At 44.0% G+C, this 18995-nt stretch overlaps 1 protein-coding gene across 1 annotated transcript in view; it reads right to left on the minus strand.

The window, feature by feature from the left end:
- adgrl3.1 (adhesion G protein-coupled receptor L3.1) overlaps window positions 1–18995 on the minus strand; it is a 137616-nt gene that overhangs the window by 66076 nt on the left and 52545 nt on the right. Inside the window, exon 5 of the mRNA XM_034081404.2 lies at window positions 8498–8607. Coding sequence (XP_033937295.1) covers window positions 8498–8607 — 110 coding nt within the window. The remainder of the gene's footprint in view (window positions 1–8497; window positions 8608–18995) is intronic.

An 18995-nucleotide genomic window follows, 5' to 3' on the forward strand; every position in this document is an offset into this window, starting at 1 on the left:
CCCTTTCTCGGTCAGGGAGGTTGGTGAGGTTGAGCCATCACGCTCTTTCCTGCACCACCATGATCCCCATTACTTTGCCCGTGGCCTGGACGGCGCAGCGCTGGACACGGAGGCAAATGTCCGTGACCGCTGCAATCTCGTCCAGAGTGGCTGCTCCCGGGCTACCCGACAGGTCCTCGCAGAGCTCCGCTTGGTAGGCGGTTAGCAGCGAGGACACATTCAGGGCCCTGGCGGACAGCGCTGCAGCTTTATAGGACTTTTCAGTCATTGTGGACTGAAAGCGGTCCGACTTTGCTGGCACCGTGGGGTTCCTGCTCGGTGAGGGGCCCACCTTTGGTAGAACGTGGGCCGCCACCAGCGGTTCCATGGGCGGTATGCGGAGCAGGCCGAGCCTCTCCATTCCATCGCAGTCCAGGGAGGAGGCACCCTGGATTGGGACCTTGTTGCTGAAGGGCCGGTCTCTCCACGAGACCGACACTTCATCCAACATTTCTGGAAAAACCGGGAGGAGTTGCCTCCCTTTGCCCGCTGTTTGGGGAATGCTTCCCCTCGTAGCGGGACCTGGAGGTCTCCTTGGCCATTTCAGGCCACGGAACATTGAGTCTGACCGCAGCGCGTTTGCACACGGCCTGCAGGTCCATGCTCAGACCGGGCGAAGCTGGTGTGCTGTCGCCCGGGAGAGCAGCCCTCGCTCCAGGCTTTGCCGCCTGGGCCGATGACATGAAGGTGTCCTCTTCTTGTTCATCTGACTCGGACAGGAGGAACGGCAGGGCGTCCTCCTCATCGTCCTCCTCATAATCCAACTCGAGGACATCCTCTGCGGGTGAGACCATGGTGAGGTCTAACCGGCGTGGGAATCCGTTCCCGCGTGTCTTGTCGTCACCGGGTCCCGGCCTGCCAGGGCGCGGGATTCCGGTTCTGAGGCCATCGCTGATAATGAGCCCCAGACCGACACGGAGAGGGGTTCGCTCTCTGTGGCGGACGCCCCCGTGTCTTGACTGCCGGCCGGCGGGTCCATGGACATGGGGGGGTCCTGTTCCGACAGGCTAGCTTGTCTCGCTAGCCGTCGGCAGAGGCTCTTGACTGTGAAGCGGACACAATGTCCGCATGAGCCGGGGTTGTCGATAGCGCCTCGGGCGTGTTCCAGCCCGAGGCAGGACGAACAGACCTGGTGTGTGTCTGTGCCCGAGATCTTCAACCCGCAGCCGCAGAGTCGAGCCACCGAGTCCCTGACTCCTCTGGTGTGAGGGAGATGGGTGTCCATCTTTGTCGCCTCGTGGCGTGGAGAGGGCCTTACCACCTTGTCTTTAATCCGGAGAAAAAGGACGGTGTGGGTCTTTTATTCCCGGAGAATACTGACTGGTGTGGCAGTATGCTCCTTTTTTAATCATTGTCCCCTCTGTGGGGAAGAGAAAAGAAAAACTTCCTCGCTACCGTGGTGTCGGTAGAGAGGGAGCGAGCTAGCAACAGGTGTGCTGCTAGCTTGAAAAAAACCGGACCTACCTTACTTTCTCGTAGAGAAGGGCGAGGTCGATTTTTAAGTACTAACGGCGTTAGTACTACCGTCTTCCTGCGAAGCAGAAGGAGTAGCCGGCTAGCGCCCGTCTACCGAAATGGGTATTTGGGTTCAGTCTGTGGACAGTGAAGCTTGCCCGGCTACTGTGAGATGTGCTCTGAGCGAGAAGAGGTGTTTGAATGACGCATGCGTTGTGGCGCAATCTACTTATAGGGGGTGATTTCCCCTGACGCTGACGTCAAGATCACCAGCCAATCAGGATTGGCGTAATGAGATTGATGCTTCTGTTTGCTCCGCGATGAGGCGCATCCCATAGTGAGACATTGAACGGAGTGTTATGAATGAGAACTGCCACTGACGCACAGTAACGCTTATTTGTATGTCACCTACTCTGTGCCACTCTGTGTTTGACTGTACAATCATCTGTGTGTGGAAATGCGACCATACTGAATGCAGCGGTTTGCTTCTATCCATACACCAATTCCCTGTCTATTATTTTCAGAGCGTTATCCTTCGAGCTTCGAACGGAGGATGGTTCATTTCGCACCGCAATGAAATGTGCACACTTGCTCGAAGCCTCTTAAACATATGAATTCCATTCCACCTTGCTCCCAGGGGGACTGAGTGGAATGTGAACATGGCAGAAACCTAATCCTGCAGGCAGTGCCCTTGTGTCTTTCGAGACTTTAGAGACCTGCCGAATGGAACTGGTCCCAGGAGAGGAGAGGAGAGGAGAGGAGAGGAGAGGAGAGGAGCATTTGAGTCTTCAAAGGAAAAAAAAACATTTGGAAGGACTTCCGGATGGGACATGCTTATATATAGCACAAATGTCACAAACATCACCTAGAGACTTATCCTAACCTTAACCATAATCAACACATGCCTAACCCTAACCCATAACCTAACCAAGTCTTCACCCTAAAATTAATGATCCCCCTTATGGGGACCTCCAATTTGTCCCCATAAGGGAGGCGAGTCCCCACACGTGACTATGTAAACAGATGTAGGTCCCCACAAGTATAGTAATGCTAGTCCTTACACACACACACACACAACCACACAAACACACGCACGCACACGCACACACACACACACACACACACACACACACACACACACACACACACACACACACACACACACACACACACAAGCTACCATTAAATCCTAGGCTCATGAAAAATGCATGATAACTGTTGTGGCTTAGCACAACTCCCGATAAATAAGCAATCTCAGGAAGGAGATCGTGTTAAACCTAAAACAAGTGTGTGTATATGCGTTTGTGTGAGTCTGTGCCATTACTAGTGGAGATATAAAATGGTTCACCACAAGGAAGTGGTTTTCTTGTGAGGAAAAACTGTGAAAGAAAGCAGATAGTGTGTCTGTGCTGAGTAGGATGTGTGCGATGGTGGAACGACAGATATTGATGTACCAAACGCACACACATACTATATTTAAACAATACAAAGAGACACTGTGTGGTTGCCACAATGGGGATTAATGACACAGAACAACAAGGCCTTCGCATCACCTGAGTGTCTTATACAACCTCCGAGACTCAAAGGAAAACACGCAGAGTTCAAGGTTGACAGCGACTAATAGATTTCAAATGAAAAAGTGTGGCGACAACAAGTACAGCAAATGGCACACAAAATGTCAAACAAATGTCATTCAATTTATATCGCCGCCTGTTGTTTCACCAGATTAGTGGACGCCCCCGTCTGTGACCTCGGTTTTTTTGAGGCATCTCTAATTTTAATGTCCATGACAAGGGTAAGAAATGAAAGTTTTTCACAAATCGCAGTCATTCATCTTTCAGTGAGCAGGCTTTTACAGAGTGAATGTAGTGTAGGTGGGTGAGGCGTTTGTTGAAAGGCTTTTTCAAGGTTAGCTCAAGCGTGCGAGGTGTAAAAGATCAGAGGTGTTTTGCTAATTTAGCCTAGAGAGTGTGCAAGACTGCACAACATGTCCTTGTTTCCCAGAACACATAAATACCAGAGCATCATTTCTCAATGTATCTCTTAGTGTAATTCATAATTGAATTCTGCAGAGGTGAGGCATGTTATCTATTCAGTATCTTTGACTGATCGCTTGTAAAACCACTAAGACTGCACAATTGAATAGTGAGCTTCAAAATAATTATGTTGAATTATTTCCAGTAAAGCTTTGAATGATTATTAAAAAAACAATAGCAGCACAATAACACTTACATAAATGCTTTGTGAGTGAAACTATGTCGCCTGTTTAGTTTCAGTTTTATAAATACAAAAATGAATATTCATCAACGTATTAGTATCTTCTATTTTTTTTGTAACTTTAATCAAATGAATTAGGCATCTGTGCCGTGGATACCTTCTCTTGCTTTTTTTCAGGCTCTCTTTCCATTTCTATTTCTCATACACACACTCGCACAGAAGCAGTGTTAACCTGACTGTGGTACGGTGTAAAGATAATTAACATTTTTATTGAAAGCATACGGTTTATTAAAGAGGTATTCATCTAGGAGGAAAGAGTGTGTGCTCATGAGTGTGTGCTCATGAGTGTGTGTGCTCATGAGTGTGTGTAATATGTGCGTGTGTGTGCGTGTTCCTGCAGACGAGTGGCGACAGCAGCCTCACCACTACTATCTCTGATCACCAATCAGCTCAGCCGGCTAAAGCCCAAGGTCATTTGTGGACACGGACAGTTGTCTTCTTCCTCTCTCCATTATTCTCATCGTTTACTCTGTCCTCTCATCCTCACCTGCTGGCATTCTCCATCGTCCTTACACGCTGTGCTTTTTTCCTCGTTCATTCTCTGTGTATTGTCCTCTGTATTGTCCTCTGTATTTCCACCACTTCCCGCAACCCTAACCCTGTCCACCTCACCGCTGTGTCTTTTTATCAGTTAATTCATTCATTCTGTTCCTCGTCTGCTGGCCTCGTCTAACCTATTTCACTCTATCTCTGTTTCAGCTGTCGCTCCCGCTCTCTCGTACGCTCGCTCACCCTCCGTCTCTTTGGTTTCTTTCCATCTTTCCCTCGCTCTCCCTGGGAAACACACAATTGCCCGTGTACGCCAACAAGGACACATACAGTATAATGTACATTCACATACGTTGAGACATGCACACACACATGGGCATAACGTAGAGCAATCATATTAATGACAACACACACACACACACACACACACACACACACACACACACACACACACACACACACACACACACACACACACACACACACACACACACACACACACATGGATCTTCTCATGTTATCATGATGAAGTTATTCCAAGGGTCCAATCTGACAGAAGTCTTTAATTGGCCAGACAAGAAGGTGATTTAATCTTTTAATTAGCTCTCCTACTGAGCCACGTCTATTGTCTAAAATAGACTGCATGGGTATTGCATAACATATCACTGGCTTTTCTGATTAATACACTAAATGTGGTAGTAGGCTAATTGCTTCATAATAACAGTTGGAGAGCCAGGGTCTGCTGCGTGGAGATGAGGACATGGATAGACAAAATCCCAGGTGTTCCAGGCTTTTTTTGAATTTTTTTATAGTGACAATGACATGAAACGATCCAATTCATTTTCACCAATTGTGTATTCGTAGAGATTTCATGTATCCGTGTGTGAGAACTGGCTTGAGAAAGTACTCTGTACAGTAGTGTGTTAATGTATGGATATTTATAGTCCGCCTGCAGTGCAATGAGCAAGTATACACAGGTGGCTAATTACTGCCAAAGCTAGCTGGCTAGTTTGGCACACGACCGCCACACACTCATACCACTGAGAGCCAGAGAGAGAAAAGCGAGAGAGCACTTGATTTTAGCTTTGGAAAGGAGCCAGAATCCTGCAGTGCGGGGAGGAGAGATGAAGAGCTTGGTAGGTAGAGCAAGCCAAAAATCCTCAAGAAAAAAAACAAGGAGGAGAGGTGGAGGGGCAGCATTTCCCAGAAAACTGAACCGTACATCATTTAATTACCTGTTTTACAACCCACTTTCAGATTTGTTTACAATATCTATGCGGTTGGAAACATAACCGCTCTACTTCAACGCCAGTGCTGGGGAAAAGTTCCTCTACAGCATGAGGTGGTGTCTCTTTGAAGCTCAGCTCACTTTCGGTGCAATCAGTTTCTGATTAGCAACGCCCGGCCTCAGGGGTGATGGCTCTGGGTCAGGTGTTTGCACTCAACAGGCAGCACTAGCAGTGTGTGTAATGTCAAGGGTCGCCGACTTGAGTTATGGCTGTCCTGTTGAAGTTGCATCCATTTGAGTGCGCTAATGCCAACCCTGCCTTCTAATGTAAATATGTTGATTTGTTAAAGTTGTTGACTGTTTAAGGGATGCGACAGTTTGAGTACACTCTCATATATTTCAGAAAACAAGCCTCGTTTATTGATCCGTCGTGATTTATGGCAACATTTTGGAGATATATCACCGCTTAATGTCTTACAAAATGTATCTTTCACAACAATGCCGCTGACAGCATTGATTTTCTATGTCACGCACGCCAGCTTGATCGCAGACGAGAGCTCAAGTATCTACGACAAAAGTAGTAGCAAAGTATCTCAGTTCTAACGTTCGGACACGATTACGCCCCTTCAAAGAAAATTGATTCCATAAATATTTTAAGGATACAATGAGAGGGCTCTGTGAGGGGTCATGGAACAAAAAAGCATAATGTATTCTCAGACATAAGAATGTGAGGTGTAAAGTCATGGTATCCAAGCTCTCGTTCACCTTGTCATACATCATATTTTACTCTGCAACGTTTCTTTTTTGCAAAACACACCCACAGGAGCCAGGTAGTGTATCAGAGCGCTACCTGATCCAGCCTGAACACTTAGTCAGTACACGAAAACTGCTAATGTACTGTTAAAGGCTCTCTCTCTCTCTCTCTCTCTCTCTCTCTCTCTCTCTCTCTCTCTCTCTCTACAATGCTCAATCTTTCTCCCTCTCTATCCTTTCCTCCAATGCTCCATCTCTCCCTTTGTCCCTCCCTCTGTTAGCTGAGCTCTCTAATGACTTTGGTTTCAGATGCTGTCTATTTTTGCTGGGGGAAACGTTACCCTGACTGACTCATTGTTTATCAGATCAGCATGCAACTCATCTTCCTTTGCACTCAGTTGTTCATAAGATACTGTTCTTTCCAGTGATTAATCTATGACATACGGTTGCGCTGTGTTTTCAAGCTGGCGTTCAGTTAAAACAAGGATGAGGACAGAATGTGCAGACAAGTTCTAAATGAATGGAGGAAACAAGAGTTAAAACACACACTGACGCACACCCTGTTTTGATGCTTGTGATGTGTGTGGCGTGCAAGTGTGTGCGCGCACTCAGAGGGGCATTAAGCAGGTATCAGGTTGTGTTTCCATCTGCTCCAGAGAGGGCTCTGATAGTCCTATTATTTAATCTGTTGGTCATTCTAGATGCCAGGCAAGAGCCGTTTAGCCAGACATAATTGAATGCTTCAGTGTGGGAGATCACCTTGGCCGTCTATATGGACCGTGGTACCAAGGCTGTACACTCAGACAATGGGAGGCAAAGATTCAAGATAAGTATCTGTGATTTCTGAAACACTTTAGAAGGAATTATGCTGAAAAAACTACAGTTCAAAACGTTTGTTCCAAGCTGTCACACACATTTGTTATTGAAGGAAGACAGAAAAAAGTTAAATATTTGGAATCAAAACTTTCCTTTTACACATAATTATGCTTGAGGAGAAACTTACTTAGTGGTTTATATCTTTTTGAAGAACTGACAATAACTTGAAACAGGGCAGTTTAACCATTAAAATATTTCACTTTACATTTCTTGAACGGCTCAGTCCACTTGTCCAACAATCTTTTTTTTTAAGCAAAAGTAAGATTTACACAGAATACTAAATTGATTTTTGGATATCGACTTTTCTTCTGTATTTGAAATCCAACTCTGTATGTTGATGACCTAAACTGCACATACTGTATGTTTGTAATGAACAAAGAATGTCACCAATAAGAGCTTCACTTGTCTACAGAAATAGAAACAAATCCACACCCACTCTGCCTCTTGTACCATATTTCTATGAGCTTTACAAAGAACGCCATGTACAATGTAATAGCAATAGTAGTATTTGGTTCAACCATGTTTAACAACAGATTACTGAGCTGAAAGTACATTTGGATTCTTCCACTGAAGCACAGCAGGTCTATTATTGAATCGAGGAAGTTAGTTGTTGTTTATTTCCTACTACATTCTGTGTCTGTCCTGTAGTTAGTAATATGTCCTCTTTCATTGCATTTTAAATTAAAAAAATGTTTGGGCATAAAGCATTATTCATTTTTGTTTTGGCAAAAACTGCGTGTGAAAAAATGTATTCAAAAGGCCTTTTGTGAGAGAAAAGTAGTGAGAGCAACGACAGGGGAATCACTTTAGATTTTTCGACAAAAAACAGACACAGAAAGCGCATTTTGGGTTTGCCTTTGGACAAATCTTCTAAGCTGGAATACCGTTTTAAAACACCAACAACAAAAGTATGTCTTTACTCCAAAAAGACCCTGAACCCTTGTGCATGTTTTATTCAATGAGCTGTAACCTACATTTTAGGGGAAAACTTTACCAGTGAAAGAAAACAAAAGAGAAACGTTCACAGTTGTTGGTATATTCAGCGACCCTGTCCCAGGAATGTTTCACTCCAGTGAATACGACCTCTCAGTCTGTTATCACATGGTCAGAGGTCAAATCACCATCTGCCATCACTGGAGCCGATCCTCCTTTCTCTTCCTTCCTTTCTTGGATTTTCCAAGGGGAGAAGTGTGATCATAGTTCCCCATATAAAGTGTCTGTGCTTTTTATGAATGATTGTAAAACACTGCAGTCTTCACAATCCAACTTTTAGGAAATGGCAAACACATGTTGAGATGACATCATTTCTAACGCACTTATGTCATTACAGCGATAAGAGGCCAAAACATGTTCAAATCATTTTACAAAAAGGGTACTTACTGTATGGGACGCACTCATATTGGACTTCCAAATATTTGTATGTGCCAGGGCAGGGGTCGGGGAAAACATCTGGCCCAGCCACCACCGCACACTGGGTACGGTTGTTGCATCTAGAAAAAAAGACGGAAAGGTTAGTTCAGATGCACAGAGATATTCTCACAAACCCTCAATAACAGATCTGTCTTTTGAATTCCTAAGCACTCTTCAATACAGACAGATTATATATATTGAGATGTATTTGTATCCTCTCATACAGTAGTAGCACCTTGGGATTGCTGTTAGCAATGACAGGTGCTTTATAAATCGAATGTATTATTATTATTATTATTATTATTATTATTATAGTACACTACATTCACCCTGTCACTGAAGGGTCGTGACTCGTGAGTTTAAGGACCCTTTAGATTGAAAAGAGGGCAGACAATGTGTCCTTACTTGTACACCTGGAGTCGACATTACACTAATGGAATCATTAGTACACTCATACACAAGGTGGTACAATGTGGCGACTGAAGAGCTGTTGCACAAGGACACTTATAGTGTGTGTGTGTGTGTGTGTGTGTGTGTGTGTGTGTGTGTGTGTGTGTGTGTGTGTGTGTGTGTGTGCGTGCGTGCGTGCGTGTGTGTGTGTGTGTGTGTGTGTGTGTGTGTGTGTGTGTGTGTGTGTGTGTGTGTGTGTGTGTGTGTGTGTGTGTGTGTGTGTGTGTGTGCGTGCGCGTGTGTGTGTGGGTTTGGGTGCTTGTGCAGCACTGAGAACAATAACCTATAGCTTTAAGAGTATTTTGCCCCAGACTCCAGATAATTAATTGTAATTATCTGGGGGGCCCTCTCCTCTGACTCACAAAAAGTAAGTATTCCTCACTCTTATTAAAACTGGCTCTGTGAGACAGCACACTGTATTTATTATGCACCTGATTGTTTTGTTTTCATGGATGCAGGCGGCTATAAAAATGTAATCTTGATATTTATGTTCAAGTGTTTGTAATTAAACATGTTAAGGCCAAGCCTTACAACCAAAGATGATTTGTTGAGGCTTGGTTGGATTCGACATATTATCATGATAGATTGAAGAAATAACATAAACTGTAACCTCATACTGAAGATATACTTAATCGAAACGGTGCATTCTGGTTTCAATACATTATTGTAATAAGGTGAAATGAAGAATATACCGTCTTTGAGACTAGGGACTGAAACCCATGAGGAAAAGGCCTATTTTTTCAGTCAGATTTCTCTTCTCATCTAAATATTTTCTTTCAATTAGTACAACTGTTCTGTCTCTCCCTCTTCCCCTCTCTGTCTGCACACCTGTCAAACAGGCGACATTCACATTAAAAAAACATTCAGATTCTCCCATTGAGATATTTTTAATGAGCATGCCAAACCCCTCAAGTCTGTTTTCTTACAGTATCATTCAACAATTTGCATAATTAAATATGCATGAGAGCTAATTTAATTCTTGGTTCAATATTCACTTATAACACGGAGAATCAATGTACGCAACATCCCCACTTACTGAGACGTATAATGATGTGTATTGCTGACCAGTGGGAATATGTTCAGGTGTGGGGTTATTGAAGTTTAAAAGGTTTTAAAACTGTATGTGTCTGTCTGTCATATTCTAATACCAATACCCGCCAGTCATCACTCCTCTCCCTCCCTTTTTTTCTCTCGCCTCTGTGCTTTTTAATTTCTTGCCCCGGTGCCTTCATCATCGGTCACCTGTCATCAGTGCAAGTTGTGGACTCGGGGACACACACTTTATCTGCAACACCGACCAATGGACACGACTGCATGGCCCACAGTGGTGAATCAGAGTGCAAATCCTATTTTAGTGCTATTGTATGACCTCACATATTTGCTTTTGCAACAAAAAAAAAGTTTAGTTATGATGTCATCCCAATGGGAGATAAAAACAAGTGATTAGAGCTCAAAAGTTACTCAAAGAGTGCTGCCATGGGCATAATTATTTCTCACACAAGTTAAAGGGTAAGAAACCTGAACTCTTTTGGGCTTAAAACATGGCTCATCTTTAAAAAGGAAAAGGGGGAACAAAGGATTGAATCCGGCAAAAAACGATGCTAGAGAACTGGCCAGTGAAACCACACAACATTAGAAAGTTATTGCATAAGGCAAGAGAAAGCAGAAATAAGTAAAAAATAATGCATCAAAAAAAGCTCCGAAGCAGAGAACCGGCATCGTATAAGGAAGATAAGTTGCAAATGTGTTCAGAAGAGTCATTTTAGGTTTTCTGTAAATGTGTTTTCTACTTCATGTCCCAGCAAAAAACAAGTTATTTCTAAGGACTTTCACGACTGAGTCATAAAGTACTGAAGGTTATTGACTGTTTTCTTAGATAGAAGGTACAGTAAAGCAAAGATTTGAAATAATCTCTTGCATGCTCTATCTCTCCGCCATCACTACCTCTTTATCTATTTTAGTCTGCACTACTTTTCTTTTTCTTCACCCCACACTTTCTAAGCCAAGATAATAAACCAATTTCTTTCTCAGCTTTCGTCTTCATCCTTCCCGCCAATAAATGATTCCTCTCCGTTCCTCCTTCTTTGTCTCTCATTCCTAATGTCTGTTTTCCCCCTGTCTGTTTATCTGTCTTAACCCACTTAGCTGCAGTTTCCCAAGTCACACCCAGATATATGTGGTAGGCCTTTTATTGCTTGCTTCTTTCTCCGTCTGTCCTCTCTCCCTTCTTAATATCTTTCTCATTCCTGCCTCCCTCAGGGCGTCATCTCCAGCCTCCCTGTTTCTCCCCAGATCCCTCCATCCTTAAGCCTGTGCTGACGTCACCATTCTGTCTGAGCCAGTAGTCTGAGTCGGATCCAAAAAATACTCCCTTATGTCCCCAGTACCTCCATCTCCTTCGTATTTTTCTCTCTCTTTCTGTTATACTAATTTCCTCTCTGCCAATGTGTTCAGCTGTCTGGCAAAACATAAAAACATCAGCAAAAATTCACAATCCACGTCTTCTCTGCAGTTCGACAAATGACGAATAGATGCAGAACATGCACATAACCCCCTAAACGCACCTTTGCAACCCTTTTTAGTTTTTTTAAATATAGAAAAAGCTGTATATTATTTCCTGTGTGGTTTTCTTAGTGTTGGCAGAAAAAGCTATTTTTTTAAATTAGCATGACCACATCAAAACAAAGCAGTGGCCTGCTGGCTTTCTTCCCTGCAACGTGCAACACGTACACAGACACACAAATAAACTATTCTCTAACAAAGCCGAGCGGTGGCAGGCAGGGAAAGAGAGAAAGCGGCGATGCTGCAGTGGGTGCTGCTGTTGTTATTTTCTCTGATGTTTTTCACTTTGTTTGGCAGACCTCCCTTCACTCCGCCTCTGCCTCTATCCCTCATATAAACATAACTGACTGTCTGATGATTTGATGAGGCTGGCGCTGGCTGATGCAGTGTGTGTGGGTTTGTGTGCGCATATGTGCTGGCACATGCATGTGTCTGCCAGAAAGATGTAAGATAGAATAAATATTTGTGAGTGAGTGTGTGTGTTTCCGGCTGCATGTGTGTATGTGCTCCAGTGCAGATGTGTTGAAGAACTATATAATTACAGAGCAAGTGAAAGCTGAGAACTAATCCTCATGAGTTGAAAGAGGTGTCTGAGATTGAGTGGCGCACAAAGCCTCAGCACAGTCTTCTGTAATCATCATCTGAATAGAATCAAAGCTCTGCAACACCGACTGAGTCAGAGTAACATACTTAAAACATACAGTATTTCTGGAATGGTATCTGAATATCAAATAATATCGGGGCGCCTTTGGCAGAATCAGGAATGTGTGAAAGTGACTTTATACCCATAATATTAACTGTGCGTTATATTCAGTAACTGTTAATGTTAATTATAGCCTGAGTTTTCGTATTTATTTTCATAGGCATATCGTTCGACTGTCAAGTCTCATCATATTCATTATTATAATCCTCACTGACAAGCTGGAGGCACTTTATTTTGTATTCTATATATTGCTAGTAAAGTTTTAATTTCATGCATTTAAATATCCCCTTTTGTTGTGTCCATCCATCCATCTTCTCCCGCTTATCCGTGGTCGGGTCGCGGGGGTAGCAGTTCCAGCAGAGAGCCCCAAACTTTCTTTTCCCTGGCGACATCAACCAGCTCTGACTGGGGGATCCCAAGGCGCTCCCAGGCCAGCGAAGAGATATAATCCCTCCACCTGGTCCTAGGTCTACCCCTTGGTCTCTTCCCAGCTGGAACACCTCCCTAGGGAGGCGCCCAGGTGGCATCCTAACTAGGTGCCCGAACCACCTCAACTGGCTCCTTTCGACGCGAAGGAGGAGCGGCTCGACTCCGAGTCCCTCCCTGATGACCGAACTCCTCACCTTATCCCTAAGGGAGACACCAGCCACCCTGCGGAGAAAACCCATCTCGGCCGCTTGTATCCGCGATCTCGTTCTTTCGGTCATGACCCATCCTTCATGACCATAGGTGAGGGTAGGAACGAAAATGGCCCGGTAGACAGAGAGCTTTGCCTTCTGGCTCAGCTCCCTTTTCGTCACAACGGTGCGGTAAAGCGACTGCAGTACCGCTCCCGCTGCTCCGATTCTCCGGCCCATCTCACGCTCCATTGTTCCCTCACTCGAGAACAAGACTCCGAGATACTTGAACTCCTTCACTTGGGGTAAGGACTAATTCCCTACTTGGAGTGGACAGTCCATCGGTTTCCTGCTGAGAACCATGGCCTCAGATTTGGAGGTGCTGATCCTCATCCCAGCCGCTTCACACTCGGTTGCGATCCAGTGAGTGCTGAAGGTCGCAGACCGATGAAGCCATTAGAACCACATCATCTGCAAAAAGCAAGTGGTGCAATCCTTAGTCTACCGAACTGCAGACCCCCCCCCCCCCCCACGACTACGCCTCGAAATCCGATCCATGTATATTACAAACAGGATTAGTGACAAAGCGCATCCCCTGGCGGAGGCCAACCCTCACCGGAAATGGGTCCGACTTACTGCCGAGGACCCGGACACAGCTCTCGCTTTGGGAGTACAGAGATTGGATGGCCCTGAGTAGAGACCCCCTCACCCCATACTCCCGCAGCACCTCCCACAGTAACTCCCTGGGAACTCGGTCATACGCCTTCTCCAAGTCTACAAAACACATGTAGACCGGATAAGCGTACTCCCAGGCCCCCTCCAGGATCCTTGCGAGAGTAAAAAGCTGATCCGTCGTTCCACGACCAGGACGGAATCCGCATTGTTCCTCCTCAATCTGAGGTTCGACAATCGGCCTGACCCTCCTTTCAAGTACCTTGGAGTAAACTTTCCCGGGGAGGCTGAGTAGTGTGATGCCTCTGTAATTGGCACACACCCTCTGATCCCCCTTTTTGAAAAGGGGAACCACCACCCCGGTCTGCCACTCCTTCGGTACTGTTTCCGACTTCCACGCAACGTTGATGAGACGTGTCAACCATGACAGTCCCTCAACACCTGTTGTGTGCTGTCCTAAAAATCCTAACATATTTAATGTAGATATAGCTTATTGTGTACTGTGCGCTATACTTTTCCTTTCACCATTTTATTTGTATGTTATAATTCTAAGTGTAAAGTGCGTACTAGTGTATATAATGCCATCATAATTTTGCTCATTTCAAATGAGCCTTTTGCTGAAATATTCCACATTGCAATACATTGTTTAGATGCGAGTGTGACAGTACAGTGTTGTGAATGTGGGTATTTTGGATGCAAACAAGATATTTTTTTCAAATTCGTTCTTTTTAAAGTTTCAACATCTTGAAAAAAACAACAATATTAAATCCCTGAACTGCTTTGCAACTCGTTTAACTTCCTGCATTACTGATTGTCTCTTGGCCCTCTTTTTCAAACCAGCAAGAACATAGATGCCTTCAAATAGTGTGAAATCTCTTTAAAAGTTGGAGATCCCTCTGAGAGTTGTGCAGTGGGCAAAACATATAGTGTTAACTGATGAAGTATATGATTTGATCATTTTATTTAGCTTGGGTTGTTGCAGGAAACAGATTGGAAAACTATTTGTGTTGTTGCTGTTGACAGTTGAACTATATGAACACAGAATAAGGCAGATAATGGGAGAAATGGTTTAACACAGTTGGACTTTAGCAATGGATATTAAAAGGATTTGATGTATACATTTAGGGATATTCCAGCCTGGTCTCAAATATCTTGAAAAGTCTCTGAGTCATGTGTTTCATCAAGCATGGGTAAGCTTTCTGCTTCACGATACAATCATAAAAGCCTGCCCACAGCATCATTATTGTGAAGGGGGCTGCTTCTGCACTAGCGGCAACATATTACAAGTAAAGATCAGATATTATGTTTTATATTACATGAATGCGTTTGCCTTTTGACGCAAGGCAGACGCAATCATCAAGATTGATTTATGTTATTTCACATTGCTGTGTCTTAAATGTGATACATATTTATATATTTAAAACAGCATAAATCATACATTTCCCTTACTTTTTATGGTTATTCTATGTCGCTGCCGTTTGACAGGAAGTTATTCAACATTTGGTTCCACAAACAATCAGATTACCCTTTTGTCATTTGACGAGAGCTACACTAGATGATAACATTATACATTGCACTGTGCTAGCAGTCCAAATTATCCATAGAAAAAAAATAGAAAAAATAATCACATGATGTGCTGATTATTAAGCGTGTAACACATTCTTAAAAGAAATACAATTCAAATCCCCAAACTGGGAACAATTAAGCGGAGAGAATGAGCCGTTGGAAAAGCATAAAACAAAAGACAGTTTGTGAAAATAATATCCAAGGAAGGGGGAGAGATGATTTCACCGGGCTTTTTACACACACACACACACACACACACACACACACACACACACACACACACACACACACACACACACACACACACACACACACACACACACACACACACACACACACACACACCACATATGAGATTCCACTGCTATTGGCCTTGTTTCTGCTTTATTAGCTCCCTGATGTGGTTATATACACACATATACAGTAGGGCTACATGGGGATGGACACATGGAGTGATGGAAACCGTGGAAGGATGCAGAGGAACTGGGATGTAATAAGTAATTGAAGAGTGATGCAGGGATTGTGATTGACAGAGGTAACGCAAAAGGAAGGAAAAAACATGTCTGTGTGTGTTTGTGTAGGAAGGTCTGTGTATATGTCTACCAGCGGGTATAGAGAAGCAGACGCATCACATTCTGTGCCAGCACCACCACACCAGGCTTACTAAGAAATGACAGATCTATCTCCCTTGTTCTATTCCTCCCACACACATACACACCAGCAACACACATATACATACATACACACACAACACTCCTCTGCGGTCCCTGAATACGTTTCTGTCAGCTCTCGAGCAGCCTGTCAGACAAGCCACAGGTAAAATAATGTTGTTTTCCCTACTGGGAAAAAGCTTTGAAATGTGTTACATTATTAATATTTGGCTGGAGGATGTCATTCTCTCCTATTTTTCTCCCATCCTGTCCAAACATGTCAAGTGTCATTTTTTGACATACAACATGTATATATATATAGTGTATGTACTTAAAGTATGGTAAAACTATCAGCGCCTCCCTGCGTACTTGTATTCTCATGCTAGGTGAGAATAATTGTCAAATTATAAATATGAAGTGGACAGAAACTGTGACAGTGAATCATATTAAAAAATATATACAGGACACTATCTTTTAGGTTACTGAACTGTTTATGTTAGGATTTGTCTGTGTTGGTATGTTTCGTGTCCTTTTCTATCTTTGGGTTTCCTATTTTATTTTGTAAAGTGTTCACCCCCGTTTCCTGCCTGTTTGCTTTCTGTCGGTTTCCCTCCCTGATTACCCAATTGTGTTCACCTGGTACCTATGTGTTTTCTCCTCCCTCCTCACCTGTCTCGTGTTTATGTGATTAGTCCTGGGTGTATTTAAGTTCTGTGTTTTCTGTCTCTCTTTGTCGGGTTGTCTTGTGTATTGGCTTGTCCTCGGTGAGTGTTCTGTTCTGTATTTGTCAGCATAGCCTTGGAATAAAGGAATTATTTTTATGTTAATCTGCATTTGGGTCCTACCTGCTTCACACACCGTAACAGTTTAACAAGTAATAAGTGATTATTTGTTAACATAACATGTCCTATCATCAACAGAGGTACTCAAATAATGCACACACAAACACATTATGGCCTCTTTCCTGCAGGCAGGCTCACGGCCAAGTACAGTTTTTTAAGCTTCGCCATCTCTACTCTCCTCCCCTCTTCCACTGGTAACCATGGCAACTTCCACGTCGTCCGATTCCAGGACACACTAAAGAGTCTTCCTCCTGATTCCACCTAGCAACATTCCTGTGCTGACATCCCTGTCTTACTCTCTGCTTTACATATGTGTGTGTGTGTGTGTGTGTGTGTGTGTGTGTGTGTGTGTGTGTGTATTGCTCTACGTGATACCTTATTCTCCACAGTTTAATCCAAGATCCCACCTGCCTGCACAAACTCTAAATCCTACTAAAGGCTAAAAGACGAGTAGCATTTCAGACAGCTGGGCTGTCGCTCTTGGTTGGTGAAACGCAGAGAAGCGTGTAAGACAACATCGACGCCAAGACGACGAGCCACGCCAGACCGAGACACTGTCTTGTAGGATTTAGTCAGCCTCACCTCATGATGCACAAAAAAATGCATGCTGTTGCGTATATGCGTTTTAGGCTGGGGCAGGAGGGCTAGTCCGTGTGTCTTGGTTTAGTTTTGCACTTCAATGTCAAAGTAGCAAGTCTGTCAGGGAGCCAGTCACTGTCTTCATGTCACGCTGTCTGAGGCATGGATTCCCATGCTAGTTTCTGGATGTGTCAGACTTTGTGTGTGTATGTAGGAGAGAGAGAAAATAGTGTGTGTGTGTGTGTGTGTGTGTGTGTGTGTGTGTGTGTGTGTGTGTGTGTGTGTGTGTGTGTGTGTGTGTGTGACATTCTCAGGCAGCCATGTAGCTTAGGTGCTCGGTGAAGCACGATAACTAAGGTTAGCAGAGCTGTGGCGACAGGAGAAAAGGTCGGACAGTGGAGACTCTGACATGTAGAAATACAGAGTTTTTGGGAGAGCAGCACAGCTGTCAGTTAGGGTGAATATATATTGGTGTGTGAATGAGTGGATAGAGAAAGCAGCTATGTGTAAGGGACAATAATATTATATAATGATATGCTTACAATGGAACAATTGTGTTCATTGCTGTCACCTATCTGAAGGGACATTTGTGTAGGTGTGTTTCCGGACTGACTGTGTGCCAGAATCTGTCCATCTTTAAGTGTATCTCCACTTCTAAATTGTATCTAGATATGTGTGTGTGTGTGTGTTTGTGTGTGTGTTCATATGCATGTATGTGTGTGTGGGCCCTAATTACCGCACTGAGCAAGGGTGACAGTTGGGCCCCTAGGGTGCTGTAGGGCATCTCCTGTAACTGTGGTGACTATATGAGGGTGGCTGGCAGCATGCATGCATACACACACTAACTCACTAAGTAGGACATTTCCAGATATGACCTAATTCGGTGGGAAGCAGGGTAGTTAATGGAGAGAAGAAAAGACGAGAGAACAGACTGAAACTGAAAAAATATGAAGAAGATATAATACCCATATATAAGTGTAAATATCCTGGTGAGTCCACCTCTTTAAGGCATCACACACACATGCACACACTCACACATATACACACACACTAGTCACAGCCTCAATTGCCTCAGTGCAACATTTCCATTTAGCAGATAATATTGTTTTTGTTCTTAGAGTCACTGGGCTGGAATAATGATCAAAGATGTAAGATGGATGTTTGGGTGGAGCGCATTCATTTATCTGTGTGTCTGCCATCATCTGTTCCTCCTTTCCCTCCTTCAGCTGTGTTTACAGAGATAGATTAGACTCAAATGGAGAAGACGGATGATGTGCAGGTATGCCTGATTAAAAAAAAAAAAAGAGGCAGACTGTATGACATAGTTCACTGGTTACGAAGTCTTGGACTGCAGCACATGGCTATCACTAGATTGCACTCCGTGATTCAAGTGGTTTTCTATAATTCAGAGAGTCAAAGGGAAAATAATTTCAGAGGTTCCTTTACAGTCTCCCCCGTGAAAGGTTCAAACGTACGGGTGCAGGCTCTCCACCACACACACACACACCATACAAAAGCAGATACATGTAAGCTTTTCACTCACACATACACACACACACACACACACACACACACACACACACACACACACACACACACACACACACACACACACACACACACACACACACACACACACACACACACACACACACACACACACACACGTACACACAAACGGTTCACACACTGGCACACTGGCCTAGTGCTTTGAAGGCTGAGACTCTGTTCCAAAGAGACAGGCTGCCAGAATAAGTTTAACTGATGAGCAACTCTCTCAATTTCTTTCCGAGTGTGTGTCTATGCATGTGTGCAAGTGTATGAGCA

This window comes from Pseudochaenichthys georgianus, chromosome 1 (genome assembly GCF_902827115.2).
Source record: "Pseudochaenichthys georgianus chromosome 1, fPseGeo1.2, whole genome shotgun sequence".
Taxonomy (NCBI): domain Eukaryota; kingdom Metazoa; phylum Chordata; class Actinopteri; order Perciformes; family Channichthyidae; genus Pseudochaenichthys; species Pseudochaenichthys georgianus.